A 19,064-nucleotide genomic window follows, 5' to 3' on the forward strand; every position below is an offset into this window, starting at 1 on the left:
AGTAGCATTTGACATACGGCTACCCGAGCAAGGAGCTTTTAAGGCAAGTAGAAGCACAGGTGGTTCCTCTGCAGGTTTCCTAGGTGTTCCCCCATCCAAGTACTGACCCTGCTTAGCTCCCCAGAGCTGATGAGATCGGGCTATACCATGCCATCCCTCTCATCTTAGATTTAGTAACAGCATATATGCCAACATTCCTGAAGCCACAGAAAATGCTTCAAGAATACGTAAACCAAATATTCCTTCGTCTCCAACACACTAAGCTGTCAGAATGAAGACTATACCCAGGCTTACTGAGAGCTGTGAAAGAATTCAAGCAACACTCAGTGAAATCCTGGAACATCTACTGTCCTTCCAGCAACAATTGAAAGCACACCACAAAATTCTTGTCAAATTTGAAACAGTATTTGGCAAAATACATCGATAGTAACGTTTGGACCATGCAAAGAGTTTGCCAGAACACTCCAATACATCAAACACACAGCAATGGGGTAAAGCAAGCAGTTGAAATAGTTCTTAGTACCTTGTAAAATCTAAGAGCAAACAGTGCCATTGATGCTGTTGAGGTCCTGAGCCAATGACTGCTATGATTAAATCACTAAGACTAAACAAGTTGAAACTGAATCCTGACAAGACAGAGACAATGCTGGTTGGGAATGCTGAGATTTTGAAGGACATTGTGCTTCTCACTTTTGATGGAGCCCAGCTGACACTCACTGACTCAATTGCCCAGGAGTTATATTGGATCCAGCATGATTGTGAAGAAGCAAGTTGATGCAGCTGCAATTTTTTTTCCATTTAGCCCAGCAGATGGCCTCCTACGTTGATTCAACTGATTTGGCCACATGGATCAATACTATGTTTACCTGGAGGCTAGAGTATTGTAATGCATACCACATGGGTCTACCCTTAAAGTCAACTCAGAAACTCCAGTTGGTACCAAATGCTGCAGGCTAGTTACTATCAGGAGTTAGGTGAAGCATGCAAATCCAATTTGTTCTGCAGTCACTCCATTAGTTATCATACCAAGCTGTTAGTGGGTTCAGTTCAAGGTACTGGTTATCACTACAAAGCCTTTGGACCCACATACCACCAAGATCGCCTCTCCTGCTATGATCCACCACAACAGCTTTGCTTGTCTGAGTCACCCACATGTACGCATTCTCTACTACAGCTCCCACCTTGTGCCTGAAGACCCTCCCAACCCTATCATTCTGCAGAACATGCAAAATGGAAATTGGGGGGGGGGGTGTCAGTTTTTATGATGGAGTCAGAACTGTAGTATAATGGAAAAGATTAAAAGAACACTCTTGTAAGGGAATAGGGTTGTACTATATTACAATATTTATTGCAGAAATAATCTTGATATTTACAGCATTACCTTTGTAATCAAATTTCTGCATGCTGTATCATGCCTTAGCAGGACTGCCAACCTCCAAGTATGACCTGGATTTCTCCCAGAATAACAACTGATCTCCAGACTAAAGAGATCGGTTTCCCTGGAGGAAATGGCAGTTTCAGAGGGCAAACTTTATGGTATACCATAGATTCTAGGTGAAATTCCTCCATAAATCCCCTCCTCAACAGATTTGGTTCCCAAATGCCATTTTTAAGTAGTCTGTATTATTGGTTTTATCTTGTTTTCATGCTACCATGTTTTATCCTAATATTATGATATATGTTGTGCTCTGCTCTGAGCCCACTCATGGAGAGAGCAGATTATAAATTAAATATTCTGTAATTCACCTTGGGTCTCAGCGAGAAAGGTGAGCTATACCGTTAACATATCATGTCTAATGTCTTTTGCTTTTTTTCAAATGTCTGTAATCCTAGTCTAAGTATGTTGCTTATTAGATGTCACATTCTATTGACTGTATTGTGTAATCCTCCTTGAGCCTCAGTGAGAAAGGTAGACTATAAATAAAGTGAATAAATAATTGCACAAATAAAAACTTTGACAAGATACAAAAATACTGCTGAGAAGCTGGGCTTAAAGGATTCTGAAACACTAAGGGTTAGAAAATAACCAGTACCTTTTGCACATACAAAGACAACAACATTGCCTGTGGTCCTCAGTACAAAGAAAAATGTCCAGAAGGATTTTTATTGCTGCCCTTGATCACATAACTTCTAAAATCAAACTTCTGTTCAAGAAGCCTGACACAAACCAGCTAGTGAAGCTAGAAAACAGTTCAGTAATGGCTGCACATGGAAAGCATTTCAGTGGCACAGAAGAGCTCAGAGAGGCCCTTGGTGTTCACAGCTGTGACTTTGATTTCAACAGGCTCCTTGCACACCTGTTACTCTTCCCCACAGTCATGCCAACTGCTGAAGGGGAAATGGTTGCAGATTTATTAAGAGGACAGTCTCAGCCAGGCTGGAATCTCCTAGACCAAGACATCATGCTGATATAGCTCTTATGTACTTGCACTAATAGCGTCAGAAGAATGCTCTTTCTTTTTCTTTTTTGAAAAATTTTTTATTGGGTTAGAACATTGTTATTTTTACATTACAATCAATTTTCCCCTAATTTTTCGTTTCTAACCCCCTCCCTTTCCCCCCCTTTTGTTGACTTCCAACAGCTTTCCCACCCTCTGTCCCTTTTCCCTTACTTCTATTAAATTCCTCTATCTAAAACAGATATACATTCTCCATTATATTAAGCAGTACATCTTTAACTCCCTTACTTATTATACACCCAAACTATACGTCTTTAGATAAACAATTTATCCCATTTTCCAATTTTGAATATTTCTATATAAACCTATATATCATAAACCATAAAAATTTCCCACATTTAAATCAAACAATTTGATTTGTTCTCTATGTATTACTCATTTCATCTTTTTATGGTAATTCTATATAACTCCTCAGATAGTCAATCAATTTAACTCTTCTATACATTCAGTTTGGTGCATATAAATCTTGTCAAAGAAAGAAAATATTGTTAGTTAGTCAATCCTCATGTTTAAACCTTATCATTAATTATTCTCTATCAGTTAACCTATACATATCTATATATATCTCAATCAATTAATCTAACTGCTTATAAATTCACATTTCTCTTCCTCCCCCGGTAAAGTCACCCCTCTCTTTTATACTTTTATTATACTTCAGTAGTTCTCAAACTGCCACAGTTTTCCTCCCACCTCCCATTTCTTCTCCAGATATTGTTTCAGCTTCTCCCAGCCTGTGTTAAACTGCCCTGAGTCCAGATCTCTCAGTTTTCTTGTCATCTTGTCCATTTCAGCCATATACAGCAATTTGTAGATCCAATCTTCAATAGTTGGCACTTCTTGTACTTTCCATTTCTGCGCATACAAAAGTCTAGCTGCTGCAGTCATATAAAAAATCAACGTCCTATGATGGGCTGGAATTCCCTCCATTCCCAAGTTTAGCAGCAGGAGTTCTGGGTTCTTATTTATTTGAAACTGTAAAATTTCACTCATTTCTCTTATTATTTCCCCCCAGAACTGCCTAGCTACCTCACACGACCACCACATATGGTAGAGGGAGCCCTCATGTTTCTTACATTTCCAGCATTTATTAGAAGTATTCAAGTTCCCTAGCGCAATCTTCTTTGGTGTCATGTACCAACGATAGATCATTTTGAAAATGTTCTCTTTAATATTGATACATGTCGTTGTCTTCATTGTAGTTTTCCACAAGTATTCCCATGCCTCCATTGTTATTTCTTTATTGAAATTTATAGCCCATTTCACCATCTGTGTTTTAACTATCTCATCCTCAGTATACCATTTCAACAGTACTTGGTATACCTTGGATATTCTTTTCTTGTCTTCTTTAAGAAGGGTCTGCTCTAGTTCCGAGTTCTCTGTTCGTATGCCCCCTTTTGCAGAGTCCGAATTGTATAAATCTCTAATCTGTCTGTACTGGAACCAATCGTAATTAGGTGATAGTTCCTCTTGCGTCTTTATTCTAAGTTTAGATACTTCAATTTTAGTTATTTCTTTGTATGTTAAACATTGTTGTTCATTATCAACAGCTCTCGGATCTATCACCTCGTATGGAACCACCCACAAGGGGGTTCCTTCTTGTAAGTAAATTCTGTACTTCTTCCAGATTGTATATAAACTTCTCCTTACAAAATGATGTAGGAACATCGAGTTGACCTTTACTTTGTCGTGCCATAGGTATGCGTGCCATCCATAAATTTTTTTATATCCCTCTAGGGCTAATAGTTTCTTATTCTTTAACGTCATCCACTCTTTTAACCAAACTAGGCAGATTGCATCATGATAAAGTCTCAAGTTGGGCAGTTGCATTCCGCCTCTTTCCTTTGCATCTTGTAGAACTTTAACTTTCACTCGAGGCTTCTTGCCTGCCCAAACAAAATCTGATATTTTCCTCTGCCATTTTTCAAATTGTTTAGAGTCTCTGATGATTGGTATTGTCTGTAGCAAAAACATTACTCTTGGTAACACATTCATCTTAACTGCTGCAATCCTGCCCAACCATGACAGATTCAGTCTATTCCATTTGATCAAGTCTCTCTCTATCTGAGTCCATAATTTTTCATAATTATTCTTGAACAAATCTATATTTTTTGCAGTCAGCTCAACTCCCAAATATTTCACCTTACTAGTTACTTCACAGTCCGTTGTTTCCATTAACAATTGTTGTTTCTGCTTAGTCATGTTTTTGCATAATATCTTTGACTTCTTTTTGTTAATGAAGAAACCTGCCAAATCACCAAACTCCTTGATCTTATCTATCACTTTTGGCATGTTCTCCAATGGATCTTCTACAATTAACATTATGTCATCAGCAAATGCTCTAACCTTGTATGAATAGTCCTTTATTTTCATTCCTCGTATTTCCTCATCTTGTCGTATTTGTATCATCAGAATCTCCAATACTAAAATGAACAACAATGGAGATAACGGGCAACCTTGTCTTGTTCCTTTACTAATCGTCAATTTCTTGGTCAATTCATCATTCACTACAATTGCTGCAGTCTGGTCTCTATAGATTTCTTTAATTGCTCTGATGAATCTTTCTCCCAATTGTAGCTTTTCCATAGTGGCAAACAAAAAGTCCCAGTTTAAATTGTCAAACGCTTTTTCAGCGTCTACAAAGAAGAAACCAACCTCTTTATCACAACGCTTATCATAGTATTCAATAGCATTGATCACTGTCCTTAAATTGTCTCTTATTTGTCTGTCTGGCAAAAAGCCTGCTTGTTCTTCCTCTATGACTTCCGAGAGCCACCCCTTCAGTCTCTCCGCCAATATCTTCGCAAAAATTTTATAATCATTATTAAGTAGTGATATAGGTCTGTAATTTTTCACGTTAGTCAAATCTTGGCCCTCTTTAGGGATCAATGATATATTCGCTTCGCTCCAAGTGTCTGGAATTCTTTGATCCCTAAAAACTCCATTCATCACCTCTTTTAGGAATGGTGCCAGTTCATTGGCCATTGTCTTATAAAATTTAGCCGTAAGTCCATCTGGCCCTGGCGCCTTTCCTAGATTTGCAGATTGTATTGCCTTGCTTATTTCCTCATCGGTTACTTCACTGTTCAACTTGTTTCTCCAAGCTTCCGAGATCTCTGGAAGTTTAGTTTTCTCCAAATATGATGCTATTGATTCTTTGGTTACTTCTTTTTTGTTATACAGCTTAGCATAAAATTTATAAAAGGCTCTACTAATGGTAGTCTGTTCCAGATACGTTTTGTTTTCTTCACAGATTTTATTTATTATTTTCTTTTCCCTTTTCTTCTTCAATTGCCATGCCAAATATTTCCCAGGTTTATTAGCACCCTCAAAAGCTTTTTGATTCAGTCTTTTAAGGTTCCACTCCAATTCTTTATTACTCATTGCTGTTAACTGTTCTTGAAGAATTTTGATTTCCTGATATATTTTCTTTTTCCCTGGTCTCTTTTTTAACTGTGCTTCTTTGGCCTTTATTTTCTCCTCAATCTCTTGTCTTTTCTCCTCTTTCTTTTTCCTTGCTCTGCCATTTAAGTCCATTAGTATGCCCCTTACAACCGCCTTGTAAGCATCCCAAACTTTATTGGTTGGTACTTCTTTATTCACGTTGTATTGTATAAAAAACTTTGTCTCTCTTCTCAATATTTCCATATTCTCACTTTCCTGTAACAAGTCCTCATTTATTCTCCAGGCTTTCCTTTTCCTCCTTTTTCCAAATTTCCACATAATTGGATTGTGATCTGAGCCTACCATCGGCATTATTTCTACCTCCTTAGTCCATAACGCTAAGTCCTTTGAGGCCCAGATCATATCAATTCTTGATAATGTAAGATGCCTTGCAGAATAAAAAGTAAACTGTTTGGTTTTAGGATATTCTCTCCTCCATACGTCTTCGAGAATCTCTTGTTGAATCAACTCAAAAAAAAGCTTTGGCAATAGTCCTCTTTTCTTTTGTGCTAGAAGAATGCTCTTTCCATGCACAGAGAAGAGTGAGGACATGCCTCTGTAACTGCATGGCACAGAGATGCCTAACACATTTGCACCTTTCATGCCCACACAAAAAAATTGGCCAGTCTCCTTTGGATAGCATGATGAAAGAATTCATCACCGCTACCACCACTGATAAATGCCTAACTACTATAGGCTTAAGTATGCCAACGTAATGTTTATGGTTTATTGTTGTTACGAAGTATAATATGAATCCATTATACAGTTTCTGTGTTATAAACAGTTGATTTGTAATTAGATTCCTTGTATTGTACTACTTATCAATGAAAGGTAACCAAAAATGTATAATCTGGCTGTATTTGCGGATTATGGCTTGCATTCTATGAATGAATTCTGTGAGTGCTAGATAGTGTCTGCTGTACAGTGTGTTTCTTCTTCTGCTAAACTTGCATTTGTGCAAGGGCCTACTGAAAACCAGTGATCTCTGGAAGTGCTCCCTGTGATAGACCATCTACGGTTCACAGAACTTGTTCATAGGGTGAGAGCCATAATTTGAAGTTTTTAGCAATAAATGGTATCTGAATAAGTGAGCTGTGTGACTCACAAAAGCTCATACACCACCACTAATTTTCTACTGCTTTTTTCTACAGCAATAAATGAAAAGCTTCCAGCTTTCTACAAAACTCCTTACTTACATTCTTCCTTTCTTTCTGTGCTCTGAAGCAAATAACATGGGCTACCTGTAGCCTACAAATAGTGTTCCATTATCCATAAATGTTCAATAATAACCATCATTTGCGGGAGGGTCTGTGGCTCAGTGGTAGAACATCTGCATGGCATGCATAAATGCCCAGGTTCAATCTTAGGCATCTCCAGTTAAAAAGATCAGGTAGCAGCCTGAGGCTATGGAGAGCCACTTGCCACTGCCGGTCTGATTAGACAATATTGATCTTGATGGCCCAATGGTCTGAATCACTATAAGACATGTTCAATTGTTACTTCTTAGAATTCTTCTTTTTATTCAATATATAGAGTTATGATAAACTCATTTCAACAGCACTGATTAATTGTTTAGCCCAATAAATAGATGTAAAAATGTACCTCCAAATTATACAAAACTCACCATATCCTAACTATCCATCTTGACCCCCTCCATTAAAAAAAGTATTGGGGTCCCAGTATATTATTATGCAAAGCACAAACATAAGAACAAGTCAACATAGGTATGACCTAGTTTGCAGTATCAGCTTTTCATAAAGAACAGCACAGCAAGATGGGTAGGTACATGAACAGATGCTTGCAGTGCCATCTTAGTTACAAGTTTCTAAATCCATTGAAGTCAATGGGCGTAGAAGGGTGTAACTGTGAGGAACTAATCTCAGGTTCTACTGTATCTGACTTCCACATGCTGCAATACTGAAAACTTTTTCCCTGGGAGTAAGCTCTGATAAATAAAATGGGTCTTATTTCAGAGTTTAGACTTACTCCCCTCATGGCAAATTTTCTAAAGCATTCCAACTCAGTAACTCCATGCTGGCGTTTTCCGCTTTGGAATGTTTTTGCTGAAGCATAGCAATTTTAAAGTTAATGGTAGAATGTCTTAGGGAGATTGAATAGCTCCCCAATTAGTTTCAGATTATAGTATTTAATGCATAATTTGTGTCCCTTTATCATCTTGCATAACACTGATTTCTCAGGCCTATGCAAACAACAGAAGGTCATTGTTGGCTGATGGTAAATAATAATAACATTCGATTTATATACTGCCCTCCAGGACAACTTAATGCCCACTCAGAGCCATTTACAAAGTATGTTATTATCCCCACAACAATCACCATGTGAGGTGGGTGAGGCTGAGAGAGCTCCTAGAAACTGTGACTGACCCAAGGTCACCTAGCTGGCTTCAAGGGGAGGAGTGGAGAATCAAACCTGGTTCTCCAGATTAGAGTCCCACCGCTCTTAACCACTGCACCAAACTAGCTCTCTCTAAACTATATCATGTCAGAGCACTGCAAACTGTTGAATATCTATGACTGATGTTGATTAGCCATACAATAATGCTGCTTGAACAGATATGGCCTATGGTGACAGAGTGGGGTCTGGAGTTTGTTGCTGGGTTTCTCTATCTTTTTGGTATTACATTGTTCCTGGCAAGTAGCTTATTCAAGATGGGAGGCTGTCAGTAAGCACAGCCAGGTCCAATTATATGCTCAAAAGGCTTTAGCCAAGAGCTGTAGATGACAAGAAGTGTTGTTCTTTTGATTTCTTTGCTAGGCTTGTCCTGGCCTTGTTTATCTAGTTCTTAATTTCTTAAAGACAGTATAATAGTTTTAAGAATGCCTGTTGTATATCCTGCAAGTGTTTCTTCCTGTTGGAAGTAATGGAGCAAATTAGTTTATATTGCAGGACTTGGCTGTGGGCAATTGGTTCATTACTGTAGCCTTAAACGCCTACTTCTTGCTCTTGAGTAATTTAAGATTAAAAGTATTAGTTTTCAATAGGATTTACTTATTATTGGGGTGTTATATTATGATTTATTGTGACAACTTGACATTTAAAGAAAAGCCACATTTAAATTCAAGATTATCACCAAACTGCTTCCATATTTTAATTTCATACCTTCAGAGGAAACGAGTGCCTGTTTCTTTTATAATGTACATATAAAATATGCTTATACATAGTTTATATATTAGGCAGACAGGGCCTGCAGGGATGATTTGGTCTACAAAGGCCAAAGAAGGCATGTTCCCTACAGTGGCCTAATCTCATTTAAAACATCCCAGTGATGGAGTTTCCATACCTTCCCTTGGGGGATCACTCCAAAAAAGCCTTCCCCTTCTCTACACAGAAGATAGCCTTTCTTAATTTAACCAATACTCACAGTAGTAATTTGATACTACACTGCTGACTGTTCATTGCCGACTGCTTATACTCTGGTTTCTATTTGCTGCCTTGTCACTTTGGGTGACAGTGTAATCATAAGAGCAGCAGCCAAATCGGAGTGTGCCTCATGGAGGGGGGGAGCGTGTGTGTGTGTTGTGCCCAGTGGGGGAAATAGCCTGCTCCTCAGCCTCAAGAAGTCAGCTGTAGACATGTGAGGAATGTAGCTGCAATGCCAAGAATCTTTTGCTGGTACAGCCCACTATCAGGGAGACCATTTTAAGTGAGCTGGAGCAGCGAAACAGTAGCAGCCCACTGAAAGGCTATAAACTGAGGAGAGAAAGGGAGTATTATCAAACGGCACCCAAACGAGAGGGAGTCGGCAGGGAAACTATTACTGCACTTTTTTAAAAAAAGTTCCATTATAGAGGGAAAATGCCTAAGGCGGGATATGACAGCCCTTCTTCCAGCCACTTTACAGTGAGGAAAGGAGCTGTTAGAAAAAAATACATTTACGAGAGGTGGAAGTTTTATGGACCAGCCGTTATTTATTTATTCCAAGTGCCAGCAACCAAAGCATTTGACACGGAAACAAGGGAAAGGCACTCTGAACAAGCACTCTCCTGTTTATTATTATTTCGCATGTTCCGGGAATAGTCGTAGAACGAATCTAGCAATACCTTAATTTTTAAAAAAAATTCCAGCAAATGTATCTGAAGCTGGACAGGACTCTCTCTGGGGCATTTACAAGTGATTTCCGATTCCGCAATTCAGACACAAAGCAAGCAAGCGCTGTTTATGGAAAGCAGAAAGCTTATTAGGCTCTACACAGGCAAAAGTTCAGAAAGGAGAAGCCACTTGGGCCCCTTTCGCCCGTCCTCTGTCAATTTCTCCACAGCATGCAACGAGACCGCGACTGCCGACGGGTTTTCTTTTCAAAAGGCGCAGAAAACAAGTCTCTCCTCTCACCTCCGGCGCCCGTCTATTAACTGATGCGCATGCGCACAAATAGACAGTCGGGGCGCAGAAGCGAGGCGGGTGCTTTTCCCAGCATGCTCCGCACCGCCCCCCCTCCCTCCCGGCCTTCCAGTGGGTGGGTGAACGAGTGGAGTGAATCTGTCCGGCCGATGATGGAGCTGAGACTGTAATGGCGGCCGGAGGCGGCGATCGCGGCGGCTCTCGGTCGGCGTTACTCTGACACCGAGCGGTTCCTCCCTCCGCGTAGCCTTGACTGGCCCCCTGCCCTCCCCGGAGCCTCCGCCGCTCATCGCCCCGCTTCCGCGCCCCGGACTCAGGAACCCTCAAGGCAGGCGGGGAGGGGGACTCCCCATAGACAATGGACGAACATCCCGGAGGCGGCGGCGGGATCATGGCCGGGACCGCCCCGAGACCTCCGCAGCAGCCGCTGCCGCCCTCCGGAGGAAGCGCCAACTCGCAACTGCTCAACCAAGGCTGTGCAGGGCCGGGCGGCGGAGGGGGACCTCCGGCGCCGCAGCCTCAAGGCCCGGCGGCGGCAGCTCAGGAAGCGGTGGGGCCGGGCGGCAACGCGTCAGAACTTTCCCGGCCGCAACACTACACCATCCCGGGGATCCTGCACTACATCCAGCACGAGTGGGCCCGCTTCGAGATGGAGCGCGCTCACTGGGAGGTGGAAAGGGCCGAGCTCCAGGTAGGGCCGAGCTGGCGGCCGGGCTGTGTGCGAGGGAAGGGACAATGCCTTGCGGAAGAGCGAGCTGCGCGCTTAGATAATGTGTGTGTTTTGAGGGGGGCCGGCGAGGGACGCGCCGCTCTCCGGGATGGCGTGTGGAAGAAGGTACCTGTGTGGCGGGTCGAGGCGAGGCGTGGCGCGGCGCGGCGGGCGTCACTCGGCACGGCCCCCTCGCGGCTCCCGGGGTCGGGCTGCTTTCCCTGGGGCAGCCATTTTGGTTTCTAGTATGGCGCCCGCCTGGTCTGGGCCTGTCAAGCTGGGTAGCGGGGCGGGGGGAGAGAGCTATGCCGCCGCCGCCGCCGCCTTCTATTCTCTGGGCCTGGGTTGGGTTCGACATACTGCCCTGAGCAGAGGAGCCGTGACTCCTTCTCACAGGGTGTAATACGCGGCAGTGTCTTTCTCTGGTTGTAGCTCTGGATCGGGGCCGTCAGAGGCTCCTGGGGCTATGAGGGGACGGAATTGGAGCAGTACGGATCCCTTCTCCTAGCCAGCCTGCTCGTCGCTCCTGCTAGCATTCTCACGTGCTGCTCTAAGAAGTAAATTAGTGTCAAGTGGGTAGCCCTGTTAGTCGACAGTAGAAGTGCCAGTGGCACTTTAAAGACCAGCAAGATTTCCAGGGTATGAGCTCATACCCTAGAATTCTTGCTGGTACACTGGCAATCTAGTTTGTCTCTAAGGTGCATTCATACCCTAGAAATCTTACTGGAACCCTGGAAATCTGGTTAATCTCTAAGGTGCCACTGGATTCAAATCTTGCTCTTCTAAGTATGAAGGGAATACAAATCAAACCTGGTTCTTTTGGAGGCATGGGAGGTGTGTCTGTCCCCCCTTCGGTGCTTGCATGAGTGACATTGTGAGACACACTCCCAAAGCTGTGGAGGAGGTAGTAAATGTAACTGGCCCATTTCCTTTTTAGGTCTTGCCAATTACATCATTGTACATGTGGATCCAGTGGTTTGTTCACACCTTTTCAAAGGAAGTGTGACTGTCAGATACACATATTGTTAAAAACTTTTGTCAAGAATCTGGGATTCATTGTGTTTTCCTGACTAATATACATTATATGGTAAATCTGGTTTTGCCATTGCATCATGCAGTGATGGTTGCTAATGTTGGATTCATAGGTGTAAAGGCTCACATAGCTCTTTGTTACATGAACTGTAACTTTGAAATTAGCAGGTTTAAGCTACACTTTTAGGAGTTTAATGATGTAAAAATAAACTAACATTTGTTAATCCTGTTTTTATACTTCTCTTTTTCCAAGAAACTCAGTACACTGTATATGTTTCACACCTTCCCTGTTTTATTGTCATTACAATCCTGTGAGATAGGTTGAGAGAGTGACTAGCCTAGGGTTACCTGAGGTCTGTGACGGCTGAGTGGAGTTTCCCCAACTATCTTCTGACAATCTAGCCACTATTCCATGGTCTGTACAAGAAGTACTTGTGTGGACATATGGAATCAGTCCTTATAGTAATTATGAAGTTTCCTTGGCACAGAACTTATATTTAGTGAGACTAATGTTTCATTTTTAAAAGTAAATTATGTGACATTTGTCTCAGTGAATTCAAGATAGTTACATTTGAATCTGGAATTCCTAGCTTGTAGCGTGGACTTGTAATGGCCTTCCCAAGGCTGCAGAATCTCTCAGCCTCAGTTTCCTAATGGGGAAAAATATAAATGATAGCATGCTGTCTTAAAGGAGTCTTGTGAGGTTAAACACTATGAGATGTGCAAAGTTAAAGATGTTGCAAAAGACAACATTAATAATTTAAGACTGGGTATGTTCTTTGCAAGGGTGACAACAAATTTCTCAGTAGCTTCTGAATGATGTTTTATGCTGATCCACTCTTTTAATAGAAGGGTTTTCTATACTAGTATTAAATTGAGGCTTAGAATCCCAGTTCATGGAAAGAAAAACAACCCCAGTTTCTCCAAGCACCTGTGTGGATATCATGGCAAATTGGAATTTGATTGAAGGCTTCCCAAACAAGGAAGCTTTTAATTACACTTCATGCTTGAGTGGAGGAGGACACATATGATGAGCGCACTAACATCAAGATGTTGCCATTCTTTAACAAAGATAGGTTTGTTCCGGGTATCTGAAAATAGCTTTTATTGACAATTGTGTTGAGTATTAATTTGCCAGTTATTTGATCCAAGTCTATTTTACAAGATGAAGATTGAAATTTCCTCAGTATAGCAACATTGTAGCAGCAACAGGACTGTGTAAAGAAAGATTTATGTCAGGCACTTGTTGAATTGTGGAGATTGTTGCATTACAGCAGGCCTGTTGTACAAATAATAACTTAATTATAATACTTTAAAGTTGTCAGGGCTTGAAATGTCTTTGGATCTGTGATCCAGACTAAAAGTTTAAAGCTGGTTGAATAATTAGAACTGTAATATAAATAAAATTGATGTTCCAAATAAAGTGTTCTAATCTTCAAATGTAGATTTTAAAATTCATTTTTTGTAGTGAACAATTTTAATGAATTATGTTTACCAGATTTCGACAGAAAATGTAGAAGTATATATTGCTGACTATGGATCCTGTCTTCACAGCTTAAATTGGGATGAGGATGCCTTTTCTTAAATGGAAGTGGCACAGTGTAATCCAAAGCATGCATACTCAGAAATAAGCCCTGGGGATTTATATTCTATTAAGTGTGTTTAGGATTGTAGTATTATTTACCTGAAAAGGAAACGTTGTTCTGTTTGTCATCAGACATCACCATAATACAATATAACATAGACCAAGCACAGTCTTAATTTCACAGAATACTTGATTACAGATCAAAATTCAGAGGAGTTAGCCATGTTACACCTTTAAGACTAACTAACTTTATTGTAGCATAAACTTTCGAGAACCATAGCTCTCTTCATCAGGTGCATCTGACGAAGAGAGCTGTGGTTCTTGAAAGCTTATGCTACAATAAAGTTGGTTAGTCTTAAAGGTGCAGATCAAAATTCGAGTCCGGTAGCACCTTAAAAACTCTCAAAAGCTTATAACCTGGAAAACGTTGTTGGTCTTTAAGGTCCTACTGTACTAAAATTTTGTTCTGCTGCTATAGACTAACATGGCTACCCACATGAAACTTTTAAAATATATAGTTAAGTAGCAATATCTGATCAGGCAATCAGCTGGCAACTCTAGTTATGCAGGGTATATAAATAAGACAGAATTTCTTGTTGGTTAAGACATCCCACCATTATGTGGGTATTAGCTGCTTATATACAAATGTGTTCAGATACAGAATGCCACTGAATACCAGTTGCTGGTGAGCTGTTATCGTTGTCTCCTGTTGCCTTTGTCTCCTCCTTGTGGAGGAACAGAACTGCAGAAAAAGCCCTAGTATACCAGACTAGAAATCTTGTTCCTGCCCTGCACCAATCAAGGAGTACTGTGATTTTTATTTATTTAGATATTTTTACCTGGCTTTTCACACCATTGAGGACCCCAAAGTGAGTTATTACGTTATTCTCTCATCCATTCTATCCCCACAACACCAGCCCTATGAGGTAGGTTAGGCTAAGAGAGAGAGACTTGGCCAAGGTCGCTCCATGATCTTCCATGGCAGAATGGGGATTTGAACTTGAGTCTTCCAGACCCTGGTATCACACTAAATGCTGCACTACACTGACTGTGTCAAGTTTCTGTTTATTCATATAGCTTGACTAATGCTAATCTCTTTTTAAAAAATTTACCCGCTCCTATTATTGCAGTGCATTATTGTTTACCCTTGTGGTCCTTGATATAAATGTAGAAGCCTCAAATATAGACATAGAGTTGTTAAGCCCTCCTCTTCCCTCAAGGGGTAATACCGCCCCACCCCCCCAGCAGTCCTTGGCTATCATTCTTGTTTGCTCTCCTGCATGGACTTTAATTCCCAGTCCTGAGAATCTGAGAAGTTACATTTTTCAGATTGGCTGACTCTTGCCTCACTGCTTTTGAGCAGCTTCTAGGCAAGAGCTGGCTCATCTGCCTTTTGGTGCACCTGTATCTGAGCAGGCCATTGGTACAGGGAAGGGACTGCTTAGGAATTCCAGGCACCACAAGCAAATTTTAAATCACTGTGGTGACATGGCATGAGGACTTATAAAGGCCTGTTTTAGTTACACATGTAACTGCACTATTAGTGTACTAGTTAATCCTGTCAAAATTCATAGGGTATTATCTCAGGGTGCTTCCAAATATGTTTGGTCTATAGATCTGACTTTGTTCTCTTTGCATATTATAGACTCAAAAATTTTGAAATACTAGATATGTCTATTTGAACAAGTGGGGAGATTCTTTCTCCCCTGGTTTTGAGTCACTCTTATTTTAATTTGCAGTGGTACACAGTAATCCTTTTATGGCTTCATTTCAGAAAAGAAAGATTTTAAAAATTTGATTTAACACAGGAGATCTGCCTTTCTTAGGAAGTACCTAGGTACATATAACAACTTGCTCCAACATGTAGAAAGTATCCAAATCAGTGATTTTGAACAAGCTCTCACCCCACCTCCCAACTGATGCCTTGCTACTGTACTGGCTTGTTGGTTTCTAGAATAGTAATTCTACCACATGCTTGTCATTTCCACATTACTGGTAACTCAAGTTCCTAAAAAAACTGTCCACACCCTTTAAGGTATAGCTTGCTTAGCTGACAAGACATTAAATATTACCACACCAGGAAATATTTATTTATCAGATTTATACTTTGCCTTTTTGCACTCATCAGAGCTATCAAAGTGGCTAACAGATTAATAACATACATAATAAAGTAATTTCTTAAAAATCCTTAAAATCAACAATCCTCCTATTATTAAAACAGTTTAAACCAGAGTTAAAATACACATGCAAAATTATACAGACAACAATTAAAATATAGGGCAGGAAGGAGGGATCACTGAGGAACTGGCAAATTAAAAAAAAAAGTCTTCACCTGCTAGCAAAAAATGGCAACAGAAGGGATAGGTGAATCTCCCTGTGGAGAGAATTCCAGAGTTTTGGTGCTGCAACACAGAAGGCCCTCTTCTGATTTACCACCTGCCTAATCTCAAAAGCCCAGGGACCCAAAGCAGGCATTGGAAGATGACTTGAGTGGTCAGATACATTCATAAGGGATTAGGCAGTCCTTCAGGTATGTTGGTCCCAAGCCATATAGGGTTTTAAAAGGCAACACCTGCACCTTAAATTGTACCTGGAAACAAACTGGGAGCCAGCGTAGATGGACCAAGACTAGAATGATATATTCCCTACGACCCATTCCAGTCAACATCCTAGCTGCAGCATTCTGCGCCGTTTGAAGTTTCCAAACACTTTTGAAGGGTAGCCCCAAATTGTGCATTGCAGTAATCTAATCTAGATGTAATATTTCTGGTTGTATATATTGTACTGATGGAGCCTCTTCCACCATCAGAAACTCCCACCAACAAAACGGTAGGTGATGCCCCCCTACAGGATGGTCGGGCAGCTCCTCTCTTGCTAGCAGTGACACATACAAGGAATTGCATGTAATCTAGAAACTTGCAGAGTTGCTGCACAACTTCTGTGGATAAAATCAGACAGAAAAGGTGCAGAGGATTTTGGTTTGTAGGGACTTTTTGCTTAGTCAGGAAGAACCCATGGTGGTGAAAAGCATGGGCAGCATATGGGGTAGCAACAGATTCTGGGGGAAATGATGAAATTTCCTCATTGGCTCCTGCTTCAGGTCAAGGTGCTAATGCCAATGGGAAAGAAATCCAGGGGAGGCTGAGGAGCACTGCTTCTCACATCACATCATCAGGAAGCAAAACTAAACAGTGCAATGAAGTGGGGCTGGACAGCACCCAAACAGATGAGGACCTCAACATGTCTGGGGACAGCTCCCTGTTTCACATCACATTTTCCTCATAGAGCTTCTGTGACTGAGTATCAGCTTTTTACAAGCTGCTGCATGAAGAGGGAGGTGGGAAAGGATCTTTATACATGAGCATCCTTGCTCCTGTTGGTTATATGATCCATTCCCTGTTGTTTATATGAAATTTGTAGGGAGGAAGAAAGATCAACTGATTAAAGTATTAATACATCCATCTGTTACAGGAATCTAGAATTGGATGGTTAGCTAAACTAGGAGAACTGGAGCTGTATTTACAGCTAAAGTTTTAGTGGAAACTGGTAGATGAAACTCATTTTTCACTAGTGAAACAATTTATTAATCAAATAGGCTTGTAATTTATAATTGAATTGGTAACAAACACGTTATTAAATAAATTGGTTAATTTATGAGCAGAGTCACTGATGCTCTGAGCTAAGTAATAGATTAGCAGCAAAAAAACTGCAGAGCTTAACAGTTGTTTTTAAGTTGAATAATATGTAATTGGTGATTGGTTAAATGTATTCGTAACACTGTCCACATCAGCAATGAGTAGTGAAACTAACAGTGCAACCCTAAGAAGAGTTGCTCCACTCTAAGCCTACTGAAATCAGTGGTCTTAGACTGGAGTAATTGCTTAGGATTGCTCTGTAAGATATGTATTCCTGTGTTCATAGAAAATGAATACTAGTCAGAAAAAAAGGCATCTGCAGAGTAAAATATTCAGACATTGAAGGAAATTAAATGTAATATTCAATTCAATATTCAGTATTTTTTAAACAACCTGATTGACGATCAAACTGCTATTTTTTGTTCTAAGCCAATTTCTTTTATTGTGTTATTAGAAGATAGATGCTAATCACAAAAACAAAAGCATTCTGGCTTTTGGAAGAGGATTTTGGAAATGGCAAGGAAAAGCTGGTATATATCTATAGTCAGTCTTCAAGTGTGCAGGTGGGAACAATGTGAAGATTAGAGAGTTGGGAGAGGATAATAATTTGAGGATTTAACTCCTGAGGTCAGATGCAAATATGGAGCTGTGAATAGAATCTGCTCTTCTAATTAACAGCAAATTTTTAAGTACTCCAAAGCACAACATGAAGTATTGGTAATATTTATTGTAAAAATATGCTCCTACCAGTTATTCAGTGAAAAGTCTAAACTAACTGTAAATGGACAAAAAAATTCCGTCTTAAAGAATATTATCAGGTATTTCAGCGGGCCTGCAAGATGGAGATGTTCCGTCGGGCATATGGTTGAGGCCAGTATTAGGACCATCATTGAGCCTCCCGTCGCTTTCTCCTATCCAATGACATCCCGTCCGTCTGGGTGTCTCCTTCTTTGTATTTGAGGGCAGGAATGTGCAATAGGCCATCTGAGTTATAATTTTATAATATGATTTTAATTGTATTTATATAATTATGTATTTTATGGATGTTGTACCCCACCCTGAGCCCGCTTGTGGGGAGGGCGGGCCAAATTAAGTAAAGTAAGTAAATTGATGATTAATTATACTGAAAACTGCAGTATTAATGAGAGCAGAAGAAGTCAAAGCATTTTTTGTAATTGCCAGATCTGAGCACCTTGCAGTAAGAGAGAAGCTCTGTAACATTTACCTACAAGATATAATGGAACAGTAGAAAAGGATTTCCTGCTGGATTTATGTAACCAGTCTTTGTTCCTTTTTTTCTTTAATTTTCATTATCATTTAAGAAAAGAAAATCCATTCTAAGTATAGCAAGGACTTAAAAACTGTTTAAGATTGGAGACACGGGGAAAAAGGTTGATGATAATTCCAGTATAATGTTATATTACAATAGGTGAGGAAGCATTGTTCAGATCTTTGTCAGTGGTATATCATCGTGCTTCAAAAAACAATAAGTAGTCTTAAGTGTCCAAAAGGTGTTAGAGCTTGTGTGTATCAAACAACTATCCTTCATGTATAAAAGTGAGCATATTTTCAAAAGAGTTTATGATAAGGCATGGAAGTCTGCTATTTAAAGAAAAAGAATCTTAAAAATTCCTGTTATGTATACTCGGGTCCTAAGTGTTTCTAGTAGTCCATTGGATTCCAGCCCTTGTCGTTGCAAGTACCCACAGCAACAAAAGTTACAGAAAAATAACAAGAACCGAACTTTACTTATATGGCTATTAAAGGTATTCTGAAGCCACTGGAAAAGCGAGTAATAATTATGCAACAGATGACGGACCAGCAGATTTTTTTCCAGGCATTTA

The 19,064-nt window shown here is 40.3% G+C and overlaps 2 protein-coding genes across 5 annotated transcripts in view; one reads left to right on the top strand and one right to left on the bottom strand.

The window, feature by feature from the left end:
* AP4S1 (adaptor related protein complex 4 subunit sigma 1) overlaps positions 1–11,199 on the bottom strand; it is a 54,265-nt gene extending 43,066 nt beyond the window's left edge. Inside the window, exon 1 of the mRNA XM_054970673.1 lies at positions 11,099–11,199. The gene's annotated coding sequence lies outside the window, so the exon portion shown is untranslated. The remainder of the gene's footprint in view (positions 1–11,098) is intronic.
* The window catches only part of STRN3 (striatin 3), a 60,722-nt gene continuing 52,023 nt past the window's right edge, over positions 10,366–19,064 (top strand). For all 4 annotated transcript variants that reach the window (XM_054970668.1, XM_054970671.1, XM_054970672.1 and 1 more), the window contains exon 1: positions 10,366–10,950. In XM_054970668.1, the coding sequence (XP_054826643.1) occupies positions 10,618–10,950 (333 nt within the window). In that variant the 5' untranslated portion in view covers positions 10,366–10,617. The remainder of the gene's footprint in view (positions 10,951–19,064) is intronic.

This window comes from Eublepharis macularius, chromosome 2 (genome assembly GCF_028583425.1).
Source record: "Eublepharis macularius isolate TG4126 chromosome 2, MPM_Emac_v1.0, whole genome shotgun sequence".
Lineage (NCBI taxonomy): Eukaryota > Metazoa > Chordata > Lepidosauria > Squamata > Eublepharidae > Eublepharis > Eublepharis macularius.